Source organism: Capsicum annuum, chromosome 10 (genome assembly GCF_002878395.1).
Source record: "Capsicum annuum cultivar UCD-10X-F1 chromosome 10, UCD10Xv1.1, whole genome shotgun sequence".
Taxonomy (NCBI): Eukaryota; Viridiplantae; Streptophyta; class Magnoliopsida; order Solanales; family Solanaceae; genus Capsicum; species Capsicum annuum.
Genome location: NC_061120.1, coordinates 42,281,190 through 42,300,211, shown reverse-complemented (window position 1 = coordinate 42,300,211; position 19,022 = coordinate 42,281,190). Strand labels below are relative to the sequence as shown.

The following is a 19,022-nucleotide window of genomic DNA, read 5'->3' as shown; positions in this document are numbered from 1 at the left end:
AAAGTATAATGAAGGCATAATATTTAACTATAGTCAAAAGTAGAAGGATAAATTTGAATTTTTTTATAAAGTATTTTAATATATGGAATCCATAAAGTTCACGATCGAGCTGTGTTATTATAGTAAATGGCAAATACAAGATGATATTCTACTAAAAAAACACATGAATGAGTACTCAAATTTCTATCTATTAAAAGATAGGGTTTCAACATATCTGTTTTAAGACCTTAAATAAAAATCAAGACCAATATGATTAACAATTTTTTCTTTTTTGCTTAATTATCTGGATCTTACCAAGAGCTTTAGGAAAAGTTCCACACTTTTTTGGTTTAATTGCAGACATGCCCTAAAATATATGAAGGTCCCATTAGAATTCCCAATTTGCCATAAATGACCTAAGACGTAGGTCCTTATTGTTTCATATATTTAACAATTTTAATTTGACTATAGAGAAGGTCTTTCTTGTTATCTTTAACAGTTCATGATTAATTAATTATAATTAAATATTTAAAGTAAATAAATATTCTTTTAAATTTGGTTCATATATTAAAGATAAAAAAATTGCCGCTTACTTGTTCATTTTAGCAAATTAAGTTTTATTATTAATTGCATCTGCTATTACTTTTACCATTAAGTAATTATATTAAATACTATTATTCAAATATAAATTTATAAAATATAATTAATAAAGTTATTCATTTTAGAAAATTAAGATTGATTGTTATTTCCATCTGATATTGCTTTTATGATTAAGCAATTATATTAAAACTAATATTCAAATATAAATTTTAAAGTATAATTAATAAAATTAATTTAGTAAAATAAACTCCTAACAAATATTTTTCTTAAAATTTGTGTCAAGTTAATTGGTACTAAGTAAAAAGGAACTAATGAAAAATACCTAATAAGATTTTATTTTTTTTAGGGATAAACAGAATTCACTTTTAAATAATGTGTGACCTGCCTAATCTACAATTTTAATTAATGAAACCTAATGATTGGTTCAAAGTAGTTAAATTTGATTCATTACATTTATTCTATCCTCTGACACCCCTAGAATCACTCGTAAGGTTAGAAACAGTTTTACGATAATTACTATACTCTTGAATAATTGAGAATTTGGAATTTAATTAAAACATGTATAAGCTAAGCATATATATGTACAAAACATAGAGTATGCATACTTTTTTCTATTTTAATCCTAACTATGCTTTGTTGTCTCCTGATTTGCATAATATTAAGCGCGTGCCAGCACGAGCCGTTATCTCTAATTATAACATAAGATAACATTAAGATATTCCATAGAGTGGAATTGTATTAAATTTTGGACCTTTTCCTTAATTCAATTGCCTACAACTTAAGCTTCCACATACTAGTGAACAACCATCCACCAATTCCACCAACCAATTTTCTTGCCAAGTACTTCACCGAAATCAAGGAAACATTTTCCAAATTTATCATTCTAATTTTTGTAGTAATGTTGAGGGGGTTGTCATGTCTAAAGAAAAGAAAATTGAAGTAATCAATGCAGTTTACAAAGTTCGTTTTCACTGCCAAAAATGTGCACATGATATCAAGAAATCACTCCTGAGAATGCAAGGTCGACATCTTTACTTCTTCTTTTTCTTTTTTCTGATTTGTTTGCTAGAATAATCTTAATTAATCTCATCCTAGATTTTCATGTCCATTTGTTGAATTATGTTACACAATCTCACCTCAAAGTTTAAACTATGACATACAGTACACTTCTATTTACCAACTTATATGCTCATCGCCACCATTTTCATGTCCATTTGTGATCATCTTATCTAAACATTTTATAAGCTAGGTTGGACAAGTTCATTTCATTTACTAATTAGATTTTCCACATAATTAATGTAAAAATAGGATTTAGCATATATAGGATAGAGCTTATGCTGCACCTGATGAAGTAGTAATATCGTCGTCAAAACATTAATAAAGTTTTCAATTTATTCTAAGACTTATTTTGTGATTAATCTCATGTATTGACATTAATTAGTTATTATACCTATCCAAAAATATGTTTCCTTCTATATTTTAAAACAATTTAATTAACTCTAGAATTTTAATTTTATCATTAATGATATAGCTACAGAAATATGTATCATGACAAGTTTAAGATAAAATATTGCGATATAATTAGGTCTGTGTCCTGTTTCTCTTCCCTTGTTTTATTTTATGTATAGAGCTACCACTTGATAATATAACATGGCTCAGGAGTTCGTACTGTGGATGTGAAATTTGAGAAGGATGAAGTTACAGTAAAAGGAGCTATCGATGCAAAGAAAATTCACCAACGTTTAGAGAAATGGGATAAAAAGAAAGTCGAGATAGTATCCCAGGCCAAGGTTAAAGAAGTTCAAAAGGTAAGCATGCCTATTTGTAATTTTACTGATAAAATAGGGTAATCTTAGTAGTTTGTTGGTTTGCTTGGTGAACTCGCACCTTATTGCCTAGGTTCAATTCTGCATATTGTAATTTTTTCCCCATTTCCTTTTTCCCTACTCTCAATTTTTAAAAAATAATAAATGTTTAATAAAACCTAGCTATTGCCTATTCTTAGACATTGACATGCCTAAAATGTCACCCTTTTATTTATTGAATAAAATATTTCCCCCTTTCTAGTTTGGATTAACATAGTATAAATGATTTTAAAATGCCATTCTTTCTAGTGGATCAAATTTTCGATAACATATCCAGTAGATTCCCATAAGTGAGGCCTGGAGAGGATAAAATGTATGAAGACCTAACCACTACCTCGTAGAGATAGAGAGGTTGTTCCCACAAGACCCTCGACCCAAGAGTAACAAAACCAACTATAAGGAGAAGAAAATAATGAAGAATGTAAAACAATTAATAAGGAAGGCATCACACAGCCTCCATACAAGAAACGATAACAACATCAAATAATGTGGTAATTCTAAAAATAGACCGCATGTGACTATAGATATCAAAAGCAAGAACTACAAGGATGCGACTAATACTACTATAACTATCAACAACCCTAAATTTTCTCGAGGCAACCCAACATTCGACTCCCTACTAACCTTCAACCTTAATAAACGACCTCTACAACTTTCTATCTAAAGTAAAGTCCTCAGTTATACTAATTTGTGTCATCTCCTGTCTAACTACGCCTACCCAATGCTTTTTATGCCTACCTATTTCTCTGTGTTTACCCATTATAACTAGTTTCTCGCACCTCCATTGTTTTTCGTAAACTTTACTTTCATGCTTAAAACTGACCCTCCATTAATGACATATATATATATATATATATATATATATTACTTGAAATTAAATTTTAATTAAACGTGTGGCATTTATTTTTTGGTCCACGTAGAATTCTAAACCAACTCAAAGGAACCCACTCATCCATTGCTGGGTTGGTTCAGGTTTTAAAACTACCATATAAAACTAATAATGTTGGATCTTTAAATTACATATGAATCAAACTAAACCACCAAAAGTTGTGGTTTTTAATCTCGGTGTTTTGGTTTTCTCAAAAATAAAAATAATTGAGCCTTTTCTCCGATGAAGTCTTTATAGTATAAAGCGTATTACGTGAACTCTAGATATTTCTTTAGTCCTTCTTGCTAGGATACAACTAAATGTCAAGATCCGATTTCATGAGTTATGGTGGCACCTACTTTATCCTACAAGTAGATAAGACAAATCATAGCCCGAAACTACAAGTCATGGGTTAATTGGTGGAACATGGCATCAATGCTTGAAATATGCAATTAATTAGATTACAAGTCATAAAACACAAGAATAATAGCAATACTGAAAAGAAATAAAGAAGAACGTAACAATATCCCACGATCTAGTAAGGTCGGTACAAGAACATCTAACAAAAGAATAAGAGTAATATCAATATCAAATATGCAAAAGTCTCGAAACAGAAAGACCATCCAAAATATAAGAAGGAGAGACAGTCAACTCTGGCTCCAAGAGCTCACCTTGATTCAGAATTCTGACAATCACTAACACAGTGTCAACAACAGTAGCTAGTACTCAGATCTGTACCAAAAAGGGTACAAAAATGTATTATGAGTATCAAAGCTACAGATACTCATTAGGCGTCATCAGCCGACTGAGCTAAATCATAATATAAATACAATAAAATGCGAGACAATAAGCTAATTCAAGAGAAAAGGAAAAACCTGGAACAATACTCGAAATACGGAAAGTAAACAATCACATAATTAATATTAAGAGAATGTAACTATCTATACTATAGAAGGGCCCTCAAAAGCCTAGAATACGCAAAACAAAGTAAATAATCCAACACGACTCCCATAATCCCGGTGGATGCAATCAAGAAGTAATGACAATATACTGGTAAAATATCTGAACCTTGGTACCGTAATCGTTGATCTTTCCATACCATAAACATCGCGGACTCGAACCGGACCCATAACCAACATGAATAACCTTTCAATACTGGACATGAATCAAAAATTATATATTACATGCCGAACTTGAATCGAGAATAATATCACAAATGCTTGGCTTGAATCGTAAGTAATATCATCATAGATGGAAGACTTAAACCAATCTTAAGATCATAAATTTTCAGACTTAAGTTGGTCTTAATATCTCTCAAGTACATCCTAGAATAAATCATGATATATTTAAATCCTCCTCGGTCTCAAGAATGTAAATAGGAAGACGCATAAAAGCCTACTGAGTCTAAAAGAAGCTAATAGTAATATTGACCTAAGGTAGGCCGAAGGGGCCAACTTCTAACTTCAAAGTTTATTCTAAGGCAATTTTTATTCCAAACTAGAATAAGGTGTCAAATACAACTACAAGATGCTAATAAGCCTCATTTCGTTCTAAGATAGCGATTCTACCTAAGGAACGGGTGGTTAAGTCAAATACACCTAATTACGGTTTGCTAACTGACAAAATAATCCATAATCACTAAATATATCACCAAGTCATAATTTTCAATCCAAAAATTGCATAATATTATACCGAGTACTATAATTAAGCTCAATATATGAGAAGGATAAGTCTAGCCTAGCTGGACACCAAAGAAAGCCCAATAAAGTTCACTAAATTAGAGATTTCTCCTTTCAAGAAGCCTTTGCACAATGCCACACTATTAAAATAGTGATCTATGCATTAATATGAGAATAATGGTACCCATATTACATTTTTATGCTCGGTTCTATAATTGACTCTAAATCTCATGTGGAGCCCGCTTACAGAATCGCACTTTCGAAACTGTCAACACATCCCTTTATGCTTAAGGATTATTCATTCTCAAGAATGGATAAATTTTGAGTTCAAATGATACAAATATTAACTCAACAAGAATCTAGGAATTATGCCTAAATTCAAGAATTATTTCAAAATTTTGACAGATACTTACAAGGATTACAATGAGAAAATGACTATTTCGAGCTCACCAACACCTCACGATCACCCAAGAATTAGTCTCCCAATTTTCAAACTCTCAGGGGATTTGAGGCTCTTGATACTTGTGAGAAAAGGAAGAAAATTGGTAAGGGGTGAATTAAATGCTCTTTAAAGTGCCTCTTAAGTAGTCACTTGACCGAATAAGCGGTCACCGTTAAAGTAGTCCCTTATCATAGGCAGACCTCCGCTAAAGAATATAAGATATTGCTTAAACAACATTCGGTTTAGCACTAGGATCTCACTAAAGTGATAAGGAGGAGCCAACCTTGGCCGATAAAGCGAACAATTAGGCACTAAATCACACAAAGGTCTGCTTTAGCGAATGCACCAGTTGAACTTGGATTATGCCAAGTTTTCACCGACCCTTTGGGATTAATTCAAAATCCCGTGAATATCCTATCAATGCACCATTTGAACTTGGATTATGCCAAGTTTTCACCAAACCTTTAGGATTAATTCAAAATCCCGTGAATATCCTTCAAATTTGATTTTAAGAACTAGTGGCGCCATTAAAATTTCCATGCAGAGTTATTTAGATAAAATATAGGCCCCACACCCAAGGGCCATTTTGACCAAAATCAATCCAATGGCCTAAATAAGTCTGTAACCCTTCGTACCCAAACCAAAGGTCCTCTTAGCATAAAATCGATATTCCAAACCTGCTGGAGCTATCAGAATTGAAATACAAGGTTATTAACCTAAAGTTGACGCTTGATAGCCAATTCTTTCCCGTAAAAAATTCAAAATAGGGAATTGCACGAAAATCTAAATGAAATGCCTGGTAATTGAATTGTCAGCTCTAGCAAGTCATAAGTTATTTGGGGCAGCTATAGGAAAGCACTAAACAAAAAAAGGAGTGGAAAAGTAAAAAATGACCTGGAGTGTTATTATAATATCCACTACTAAATGGACTTTCATCTGGGAAAGTAAGAGTTACGATGTACTTAAAGTCTCAAACATATGGAGATACTAGGCTCTCATCTCACTCTCGATCTCCCAAGTAGCCTCGTTTATTGGAAAATGTCTCCACTGATTCTTAACTACTAGAATCTCTCTAGAGAGAAATCGCCTGATATCTTTGGCTAATAAGAGAAGTGGATCCTCCATGAAAGTCAATCTCTCATCCAACTTAACTGAGTCCCATCGAAGCACATATGACTCACCGGGGATATAACGCCGCAGACTACAAACATGAAAAAGTTGGATGAACATCAGTAAAATCTAGAGGCAAGGCCAAATTATAAGCCACCTCTCTATTTATGAGAAGTATCTCAAAAAGTCTAATATATCAGGGGTTGAGCATGCCTTTCCTATCGAACCTCATCATGCCATTCATGGGTGGTACTCAAAGGAGTACATGATCTTCAAATCCAAACCTCAAGGCATGAATCCTATGATCTACATAAGTCTTCTTCTTTCTCTAAGCTACCATCGTCCTATCCTAAATTACCCTTACTCTATTAAAAGACTCTCAAAGTAAGTTAGTACCATGGGGCTTAACCTCGGTTATCTCAAACCATCCTATTAGAGATAGAGAACGCTTACCATACAATGCCTCAAATGGTGGCATCTTAATACTCGAATGGTAGATATTATTATAAGCAAACTCTACTAATGATAAGCACTGCTCCCACTGACCTCCAAAATTCCATAATACAATCTCGGGTCATATCCTCAAGAATATAAATAGTCCACTCCATCTGTCTGTCAGTTTGAGTACTAAGATCCACCTGTTTACCTAACTCTTCCTAAAAAGCCTTCTAAAATCTAGAAGTAAAAACTAAGCCCCTGACTAAAATAATAGATATGGGTACTTTATACAAGAAAACTATCTCACGAACATAGATATGGGCTAACCTCTCATCACTAAAGGACATTCGAATAGGAATGAAATATGTTGCTTTGGTCAACTGATCTAAAATGACCCAAATGCCATAAGATCTTTAGGCGGTGTGAGGAAAACCACTAACAAATTCCATTGTTCCGCTCCCACTTTCACTTGAGAATGGACAATCTCTAAATTAAGCCATTAAGCCTCTAATGATCGACTTTCACCTGCTGACAACATAGATAATAAGATACAATGCCCGCCATATCTCATTTCATGCCACTTCACCAATAATGCTACCTTAAATACCTATACATATTAGTTGTGTTAGGGTGAATATAGTATCTGGAGCTATGAGCCTCACACAATATCAACTGAAACAAATCTCCAACCTTCCAAACACAAATACAGCCTTCATATCTCAAAACACCCTCAGAATATATGGTATACCTCCTAGAATCATCGTTGAACACCTGATTATGAATGATACAAAGTCCTATATCCTCAAACTGGGGGCTCCGAATCTGCTCAAATAAGGTAGACTTGCTCTCAACACTAGCAAGGATCTTCCTAGAATCTGAAATATCAAGTCACACTATTAAGTTGGATAATGACCGAATGTCCAACGCCAATGGGATCTCCAAGATTGAAATAACAGCCAAGATACCCATACTCACCGCCTTCTACCTTAAGGCATCCGCCACCACGTTCTCTTTGCCTAGATGGTATAGAATAGAGATGTCATAATCCTTCAGCAACCCTATACATGTATGTTATCTAGAATTAAGCTCTCTTTAAGTCATAAGGTGTTGAAGACTATGATGATCATCTCACAATGAACACCATATAAATAATTCCTCAAATCTTTAGCGCAAAAACTACTACCGCTAACTCCAAATCATGACTGGTTTAGTTGTGTTTGTGTACCTTCAATTGCCTCGACGCATTAGTAATAACTCGGCCCTACTACATTAATACAAAACCCAAGAAAACACTTTAGGCATCATAATATGCGGTAAATCCCTTACCCTCAACAAGAAGAGCTAATATAGGAACTAAAGTGAGAAAACCCTTGAGCTTCAGAAAGCTCGACTCCACTACTCAGACCACAGGAAAGGAATCTCCTTTCGAGTCAAGCTAATCATTAGTAGTACAATAGCAGCAAAACCCTCGATGAACTATCTATAGTATATAGCCAAACTAATAAAGCTACAAACTTCAGATGGAGATGTAGGCCTGGTCCAATCACTAATAGCCTTAATCTTTGTTGGATTCACCATAATCCCATCCTTAGACACTATATATCCTAGGAATATAATTGACTTGACCTAGAACTCGTACTTTTAGAATTTATGAAAAGCCTATGATTTCTCAATGTCCAGAGCTCAATCCTTAAATGTTACATATGTTCCTCCCTACACCTCGTATAGACAAAAATGTCATTGATGAGCACAATTATGAAAAAATCCAAATAAGGTCTGAACACGCGGTTTATCAAATACATGAATTTAACTAGGTCATTGGTCATCATAAAAGACATCACCCAAAACTCATAATGGCCATAACGAGTAATGAAGGCTATTTTTGGGATGTCCTTAGACCGAATCCTCAACTGATGGTAACTGGATCTCAAGTCAATCTTAGAGAACATCATCGCTCCATGAAGTTGATCAAACAAGTAATTGATATGAGCTATAGAATATCTATTCTTTAGTGTCACCTAAATTAGTTGCCTATAACCAATACACATGTGCAAGGAACCATTCTTTTTTTCACAAACAAGATAGGAGCATCCTAAGGAGACACACTAGGCCTTATAAAACACTTACTGAGAAGATCCTAAAGCTGAGTATTTAGCTCCTTAAGCTCGGCAAGCCATATAGTAAGGTGCCATAGAAATAGGTTTGGTGCCTAACTCAATATCAATGATAAACTCAATATAATGCTAAGAAGGAAGACAAGGTAGATAGATAGGAAAAACATCAGAAAAGTCACAGACTATAGGAATGGAGTCAAGCAAGGAACTCTTTGCACTTATATCATCAATATAAGTGAGATAAGACTAGCAACCCCTCGATATAAGTCTCTTCAACTGAATATAAGAAATAATCTCCATCGGTATGTGGCTAAAAGATCTTGTTACACAATCAAAGATGTGTCGGGCATGGCTAAGGTAACGATCTTGGTGAAATAATCCAAGACCGCATGATAAGGGATAATAGTCTATGCCCAGAATAACATTAAATCTACCATATCTAATATAATAAGATCAGCCTGAGTATTGAACTCTCGAATGGTCACCACACATGATCTATAAACCCAATCCACTATTAAAGGATCACCTATGGGAGTAGATACACATAATAGCACAGATAAAGAATCCTAAGACAACCCTAACTGCGGTGCATAATAAGCAGACACATATTAATAAATGGATTCTGGACTATATAAAGAAAAGTTTGATTGATGGCATACTGAGATTGTACCTGTGATAACAGTATTTGAAGGCTCTGCCTCCGATCTACTCGATACAATTTATGAATGACCTCGCCTGCCACTTGGATGGGTACCTAACCGATCACCTGTCCTACCTGCCTAAGGACCTCTATGTGAACCTTGTGACCATCCCGATGACCTCGTATACCACCTTTAGGTAAGGGTGACATTGCCCTAATAAGTGGAACACTCTGTACTGCAGGTACAACTACCCCACATCGGGGACACTCTCTAGAAAAATTACCAAAGGCCCCATACTCATAACACGCCTTGAGGGGTGCACTGTATCTAGAATATCCTACTGACCCAAAATAACTGCCTCGGCTAAAAAACCCATAATATGCCTCTTTCAATGGCTGACCACTACTTTGGCTAGAATGATCACTATAGTTGGGTTGACCCTTATCAGTATGCTGAAGTACGGCATGAATGGACCTACTAGACTGACCATGATACTGATAAGACTAAGGTGGAGGTCACCTATCCTAATAACTTCTTTCTTTAAACTATAAGCCACTCTAGATCACACTAAAACTACCATGTTAACATGGTCTCTTATTGTTTCCCCTTTGTCTTTGCGATACATCTCCTCCATGACCTAGACATGATCTAAAACCTTAATAAAAGATCTTCTAGTAGTAATAGAATTATATGTAGCCATGTGAAGAGGAAGTATCAGTCCCCTAACAAAACACCTAATCTGCTCATACTCAGTCAGAAAGATAGAAGTAGCATGCCTAGCCAACTCATGAAATTGAGCCCCATTCTATAGAACAGTTATAGAATCCTACTCCAATATCGAGAACTGATCTCTCAGATGCTCTATAAGTCTATGAGGAATATACCTATCAAAGAAAACCTCAAGAAATTATCTCCTTGTCAATGGGGGAGATCTAGTTGGCTTGGAATCAAGATAACATCTCCACCAATATTGAGCTACTAAATCCAGGGCCGGCTTTATACTTTGTAGAACTAGGCACCCACTTTAGGCCCCCAAATTTGATGGTCCTCAATTTTTTAGCAATAATAGAGTTATTAAATGAATTTTAAAAAGAACCATCATCCATTTTAATTTCTTTGTCTTTTTCTTTTTGATCCGTTTCAAAAGAATATTTTTTTTGTCAACTTTTTAATATTAACATTCCACATAACATGTTTAAGATCATAAGATTAAAAAATATTTGGTGTATTCTGCACATCTTTAGTTTAAGACTTTAAGATTCAAAAATCTTCTTTACTTTCTTAAACTTCAAACTCCATGTCAAGTCAAATAGATAAACAAATTAAAATGAAAGGAGTATTATTTGTAGAAATATTTAAAAAATGCATATGAAAAAAGAACTTTGCATTTCCAAATACTTTTATAAGAAATATATTAATAACTTTGTATCTTAAAAAAATAGAAGAATAAACTTTAAATTAAAAAATATTAGTTTCTTTTAAAAACTTGGCCTCTAGTTCATTTTTGTCTTCAGGCCACCAACGGGCTTGAGCCACCCCTTTTTAGATCCAACTAAAAAGTAGTATAGTCGACCTTATGAGTCTTAACTTGGCCCTAATAGCGAAGCCTATCCACAAAAACAGTCAAGAATTCAAATATATCCTCGCCCGGTGTCCCAGAAAATCTAAGTAGAGTCAATCTAAAAAATCTACCCAACGTCTTCTTCTCCTTTATAGAAAAAGTCGGCTGGGCAACTACCGGCTGAGCAACTACCGATGTTGGAGAAATATCAACTATGGGGGCTACAACTATAGGTTGTGCCCTTTCCTCACACCACTTTGATCCGGAGATGGAGCACTATCATACAGTGCATCACCAACCAAACCCAATAGCTGAGTTAGAGCATCTCTAAGAAGCGACAAAGAAATAAACCCTGGTAGATCCTGGGTTATCGCTGGCCCACCACTTGTTGGGGTAGAGAAATTTTCAATGGGGGAGTAGGAATAGGGTTTGATAAAGGCTCTCTATTCCGATCTCTAGCTAGGGATGCAGCTCTCGTCCATCCCAGACCTCTAGGTCATCCATGCCTTCCAATAGGATCCCTAGTCATAAACTCGGGGTTATTATCTACAACAATAATAGCTCGTATCCTAGCCATCTACAAAAGAGTGAAACCAAATGAATCTTAGAAACCAATATAGACTCTTCGCACGAAATAAGTGAGGGAAGTAAATATTTCCTAAAAATATCCTATAGCCTCTCGAAGATTAAAAAAATAAACATCATCATTCTGATCCGCGGGATTATACTAGACAATTGCTCTTCTACTAACAGTACCAGTGAACCTAGGCTCTAATACCAATTTGTCATTACCCAATTTCATGAGTCGTGATGACACCTACTTTATTCTACTAGTGGGGTAAGTGAAACCATAGCCCAGAAACACAAGTAATGAGCTAATTGGTGGAACATGACATAAATGCTAGAAATATGCAATTAATTGGATTACAAGCCATAAAACACAAGTAATAGCGTAATGAAGAGAAATATAGAAGAGAGTAACAATATTTCATGATCTAGTAAGTTTGGTACAAGAACATCTAACAAAAGAGTAAGAGTACTATCAATATCAAATGTATAATAGTCTCAAAATATAAAGACCATACAAAATAGAAGATGGAAGAAAGTCAACTCCAACTCCAAGAGATCATCCTATCTTCGAACTCTGACAAGCACTAGCACAACATCAACGACAATAGCTAGTACTAGGATCTGCACCAGAAAAACATACAGAAATGTAGTATGAATACCAAATCCATAAGTACTCAATAGGCATAATCGACCGACTGAGCTAAATCATAATATAAATATAACAAAATGCGAGATAATAAGCTAAGTCAGGAGAAAACGACAAAACTTGAATAATGCTCCAGATACCAAACAGAAGCAACCACTTAATTAATATCAAGCAAATGTAACTATCTAAAGTATAACTGGGTCCTCATAATCCGAAAAAACATAAATCAAAGTAAATAATTTAACACGAGCCCCCATAAGCCCGATGGATATAATCAAGAAAAAGTAGTGATAGTACACTCATAAAATATTCTAACCTCGATACCATAATTGTAGATATTTTCATATCACAAATAACGGACTCGAACTGGTTCCATAACCATCATGAATAACCTCTCAATACCGGACTTGAAATGGAAATAGTATCTCATATGCCGGATTTGAACTGGGAATAATATCATAAATGCCAAGCTTTAACCGAAAGTAATATCTTCATAAATGGCAGACTTGAACTGGTCTTAAGATCATAAATTATCGGACTTAAGCCGGTCTTAATATCTCTCAATTACAAGCCTAGAATAAGTCATAATATATATAAATCCTTCTCGCTCTCAAGAATATAAATAGGATAACGTATAAAGGTCGATTAATTTATAAGAATCTTGTATAAATCTTAGCCTAAGTTGGGCTGTAGGGGCTAACTTCAAACTTCGAAAGTCCATTCTTAGGTAATTTTCATCCTTAACTAGACTAAGGTGTCAAATCTCACTACAATGTGCTTAATAAACCTTATTTCATCCTAAGATAGTGATTCGACCAATGGAATGGGTAGTTAAGTCAAATACACCTAATTACAATTCACTAATCGGTTGAATAGTCCATAGTTTCTAAATATACCACCAAGTCATAATTCACAATCCAAAACTAGCATAATATTTTACCGATACTATAATTAGGCTCAATCTAAGAGAAGGGTAAGTCTAGCCTACCTGGATACAAAAAAATGCTAGATAGAGTCTGTTAAATTAGATATTTTCCTTACCGAGAAGGTTCGCACGATGCCACACTATCAAATAGTGATTTATGCATTCATATGAGAATAATGATACTCATATTATATTTTTATGATTCGGATTCAAAATTGAGTCAAAATTTCATATGGATCCCACTTGCGAAATCATACTTTCAAAATCATCAACACGTTCCTATATGCTCAAAGATTATTTATCCCCCAGAATGGGTAAATTTCGAGCTCAAACGATACTAAAATCAACTCAGCAAGAATCTAAGGATTTATGACTAAATTAAAGAATTAATTCAAGAATTAGACAGAGACTTTCAAGGATTACAATGAGGAGATGACTATTTTGAGCTCACCAACACCTCACGATCACCGAAGGATTAGACTTCTAATTTTTCATACTCTCTAGGGCTTTGAATCTCTTGAGACTTGTGAGAAATGAGAGAAAATCGAGCAAGGGTTGAATTAAATGTCCTCCTAGGTGCCGCTTAAGAGGTCACTACAAAGAAGTATTGGACCGCTAAAGCGGTCCCTAGTCATGTCCAACCTCCTCTAAAGGAAACAATACGTTGCTTAAGCGACATCCGCTTTAGCAGAAGGCTTCTGCTAAACCAGCAAAGGCGGGGCCAGTCTTAGCCGCTAAAATGAACAATTTACTACTAAAGTAGCCTACGTTAAAACAACAAAAGGTTTTCTTTAGTGGATCACCAGCTAAACTTGGATTTTATCACATTTTCAACAACCCCTCAAAATTTATTCAAAATTCTTTGAACACAAACGAATTATGCTATCCTATAACATTCAATATTTAAGACTCAATAGTGCCATCAAAATTTTCATCTGGAATTTTTTTGATGAACGTGGGGCCCACACCCAAGCGTCACTTTTATCAAAATCCATCCAACTACCCAAAATAAGTTCGGAAGCCTTGGGACCTAAAGCAAATGTCCCCCTACCATAAACTTATAGTTCTGAAGCTGATGGAACTGTTAGAATTGGCATACGAGGTTGTTAACCTAAAGTTTATGTCCGATAACCAATCCTTACCAGAAAAGACTTCAAAATAAAGCATTGACTCTTAATACCAAATGAACTGTTCGATAACTAAATTGTCAGCTCCAGCAAGTAACAAATGACCTGAAGAATCATTACACGAAATAAGTTATTTCCAAAAAATTATCACAAAATAATATGAGATGAATCATGTCAAATATTCAACAATAAAGATAATGGAGAAATCATATAAAAAATATTAATTTTAAATAAACCATAATGAAAAATACATAATCGAAAAGTATAAGTCATGAGCATAAAATAAGTAGAACTAATTATAAGTACTCTTAATTACATTACTAAACACTAAAGAAAAAGTAAAACTAACTGTATATTTTCACTTTTTAACTAGTGCAAAACTAAGAAATAGATATCCTACATAATTACTATTTTTAGTTTTGATTTTTTAATTTATTTTATTTGGGGAAGGGGGAGGGGGATAGCTATAAAATTTATTGTCAGACCATTCAAATTTTCTGTGTTCATGTTTGAAATAATACGTTAAAAGATAAAAAATTATGATTTTTTTAAAAAATATTTTTAAATTGCATTAAATTAAATATTGTTATGTATAAATATGTACTAGATAATTTAAGGCCCGTAGTACTGACCTTATAATACTAATTATAAACATTAGATTAACAACTTAGATTTCCTCTATTATTTTGTCTATTTAAAAATATATTTAAAAGCTATTCATAAGAATATTACCATAGCATTTGAACTTATATTTTGTATGTGCCAACCAAACTTTAGCATGAACAAAGTATTTTAATATAATAATTTATTTTTAAAATATTTTTAAGTATTATTGGAATAAATTATGGAAACAATACTTATTCTCTTTATCAAAATTTGATTCGGCAATTTAAAATTACTTTAGATCAAATATTTAAATGAATATGTTTGAAAATGAAATAGACTATACAGTTGATTCTCTATTTAAATAGATGATGAAAAACCACTATTTTCAAACTTTAGTGAATGCTTTTAGTTTGCAATTATTCCACTATTTTTTATTTTATTTATCATGTTACATTTTCCACTATTTTAATAATATTTAAAAAGAATTTAATTAAATTAATTTTATCTAATCTTTGATCTCAATTTAATATATTATTAGTTTTACTATACTATCTTCTTTTCAATATATATTAGGTCCAAAATAATGAATAAAAAAATTAATTATATTTAAACAAAAATAATAATTTTTATATTAAAGTAATTATTGATTTAGAAAATATGTTAAGAAAAAAATTGAAGTCATAAAAAATAAATCTATTTATTGTTTATCATTTATTTTTACAGAAGAGCTATTGAATTAAATATCACCAATAAATAAGAAAAAAAGAAAAGAGAGTGTGATCATATATCTTGAAGTGTTATAAAACAAGAAAGAACAAAAAGAAGAGTAGAGAGAATAGAGAGAGTGATTTTTATTTCTTCTCTTGAGGGATGATTTACAATGAAGGAAACCCTTCTATTTATAGGGAAAATTTGCCCCTAGTTTCACACTAAAAGACAAATACATCAAATCCCGATAGACATCAAATAGATCTTGATAGACATTCACTATAATTGATATATATCATAACACTCCCTCTTGAATGTTTAACAATACGTATATAGGCTGCCTCATTAAAAACCTTACAAGGAAAACCCAGTGGGATAAAACGTCGTAAGGAAAAAAGAGTACAGTGCGTATTAGCTCCCCCTAATAAGAACTTCCTTGAACCTTTGCATTCTTATCTTATGCACCATCTTCTTGAAAGTTGTAGTTGGAAGAGACTTGGTGAATAAGCAAGCCACATTGTCACTTGAACAAATCTTTTGTACGTCAATATCACCAATCTTTTGGAGCTCATGTCTATAGAAGAGCTTTGGCGAAATGTGCTTCGTTATATCTCCTTTTATGAATCCTTCTTTAAGTTGTGCTATGAATGTTGCATTATCTTCATATAAAATCGTGGGTACTTTGTCACATTTCAAGCCACATTTTTCTCGAATGAGATGTATTATGGACCTCATCAACACATACTCTCGGTTCGTTTAATTAATAACTATAATCTCTGCGTGATTCGATGAAGTGGTTACGATAGATTGTTCTCCAAGATATGACAGTACCCCCACATACGAATACATAGCCTATTTAAGACCGAGCGTTATGCGGATCGGATAAGTACCCAATATCAGCATAACCAACAAGATCGAAACTGCAATCTTTAGATTAAATAAGCCCATATCGGTAGTTCCCTTTAGATACCATAATGTGTTTGATCCCATTCCAATGTCTCCTAGTAGGAGCAAAACTATACCTTGCTAGAAAATTTACTGAAAAGGCAATATCGGGCCTTGTAGTATTTGTAAGATACATTAGTGCACCAATTGCACAAAGATATGGTATTTCAAGACCAAAGAGTTCCTCATTCTTTTCTTAAGGTCGAAATGGATCCTTATTCACATCAAGTGATCGAAAAACCATCAGAGTACTTAATGAAAGTGCTCCATCCATATAGAATCATTTCAACACCTTTTCTGTGTTGAAAGATTGATAGACAAAGATACCGTTTGTCAAATGCTCAATTTACAAACCAAGGCATAAATTTGTCTTTTTGAGATCTTTCATCTCAAACTCTTTATTTAGGTAATCAATTGCCTTTTGAAGCTCTGTTGGCGTTACAATAAGGTTTATGTCATCGACATAGACAACAAGTATAACAAACTCCGACGTTGCTTTCTTTATGAAAACACATGGGCAAATTTCATCATTCGTATAACCTTCTTTAGATAAATATTCACTAAGACGGTTATACCATATGCATTCAGATTGCTTCAAACCATACAATGATCTTTGCAATCTAATGGAATACATTTCCCGAGGCTTTGAACTATATGCTTTCGGCATTTTAAATCCTTCGAGAATTTTCATGTATATCTCATTATCAAGTGATCCATATAGATAGACTATTACCACATCCATCAAATGCATTTCAAGTCTCTCATGGATAGTGAAATTAATAAGATAACGCAATGTTATTGCATCCATAACTGGTGAATATGTCTCATCATAATCGACACCAGGTCGTTGTGAAAATTCTTGTGCAACAAGGCGCGCTTTATATCTTTGTATTTTATTTTTTTCATTTCTTTTTCACACAAAGACCCATTTATAGCCAACAGGCTTAACACCATTAGGTGTTTGAGCTATGGGTCTAAAAACTTCATGTTTGGCGAGCGAATTCAATTTATATTGAATTGCTTCTTGCCATTTTGGCCAGTTATTTCTTTGTCGATATTCTGTGACAGATCGAAGTTCAAGATCATCACTATCTTGCATGATTTTTGTTGCAACATTATATGCAAAGACGTGACCCACTGCTATTTCTGATCGATTCAGATTAGTTTCAACATCACTTGAATTCATGGATAGTTCCTCATTTTCTTGAGTCTCAAGCTCATTGATTCTTTCAGGGATATCAATATTTCTCAAATCTTGAACTTCCGTATGTGGATCTTTCGTAGTGTCATCTTGACCATTTGTTTTTCTTTTTCTAGGATTTCGATCCTTAGAACTTGATGGCCTGCCACGCTTCAAGCGTGCTTTAGATTCATTAGCTATGACACTAGTGGATGATCCTTTAGGGACATCAATTCGAATTGGGACATTCTCTGCAGGAATATGTGATTTAGTGATCCTTTTTAAATCTATAAATGCGTCTGGCATTTTATTTGCAAGTATCTGCAGATGAATAATCATTTGTACTTCTTGCAAACAAATAGAAGCACGTGGATCAAGATGAGATAGTGATGGATTTTTTCACAAAAGTTCTCTTTTGATATCACTATCTTCTCCCCCTAATTTTGAAAAAAGTATCTCATCAAACTGACAATCTGCAAATAGAGCAGTGAATATATCTCCCGTTAATGGTTTAAGATAGCGAATAATAGAGGGTGATTCAAACCCAACATAAATTCCTAACCTTCTTTGGGGGCCCATCTTGGTGCGGTTTGGTGGTGTTATAGGCACATATATACCGCACCCAAAAGTTTTGAAGTGAGATATATTAGGCTCTTGACCCAAAACCAATTACAACAGAGAAAATTTATGATAATTTATCGGTCTAAGACGAACAAGTGTTGCGGCATGCAAAATTGCATGACCCCAAACAGAAGTGGGCAACTTAGTTTTCATTAGTAATGGTCTTGCTATCAACTGCAAACATTTAATTAATGACTTAGCTAGGCCATTTTAAGTGTGAACATGGGGTACAGGATGTTCCACTCTTATCCCAATCGATAAGCAATAGTTATTAAATGCTTGGGATGAAAATTCTATAGTATTATCAAGGCGAATAAACTTAATTTGATTATCAGTAAATTGTGCCCGTAATCGTATTATTTGTGCCAACAATTTTGCAAATGCCAAGTTTCAAGAT

At 33.8% G+C, this 19,022-nt stretch overlaps 1 protein-coding gene across 1 annotated transcript in view; it reads left to right on the top strand.

The window, feature by feature from the left end:
* Positions 1-1,411: 1,411 nt before the first annotated feature.
* The window catches only part of LOC107853417 (heavy metal-associated isoprenylated plant protein 4), a 41,239-nt gene continuing 23,628 nt past the window's right edge, over positions 1,412-19,022 (top strand). The window contains exons 1-2 of the mRNA XM_016698411.2: positions 1,412-1,600; positions 2,239-2,387. Coding sequence (XP_016553897.2) covers positions 1,495-1,600; positions 2,239-2,387 — 255 coding nt within the window. The 5' untranslated portion in view covers positions 1,412-1,494. The remainder of the gene's footprint in view (positions 1,601-2,238; positions 2,388-19,022) is intronic.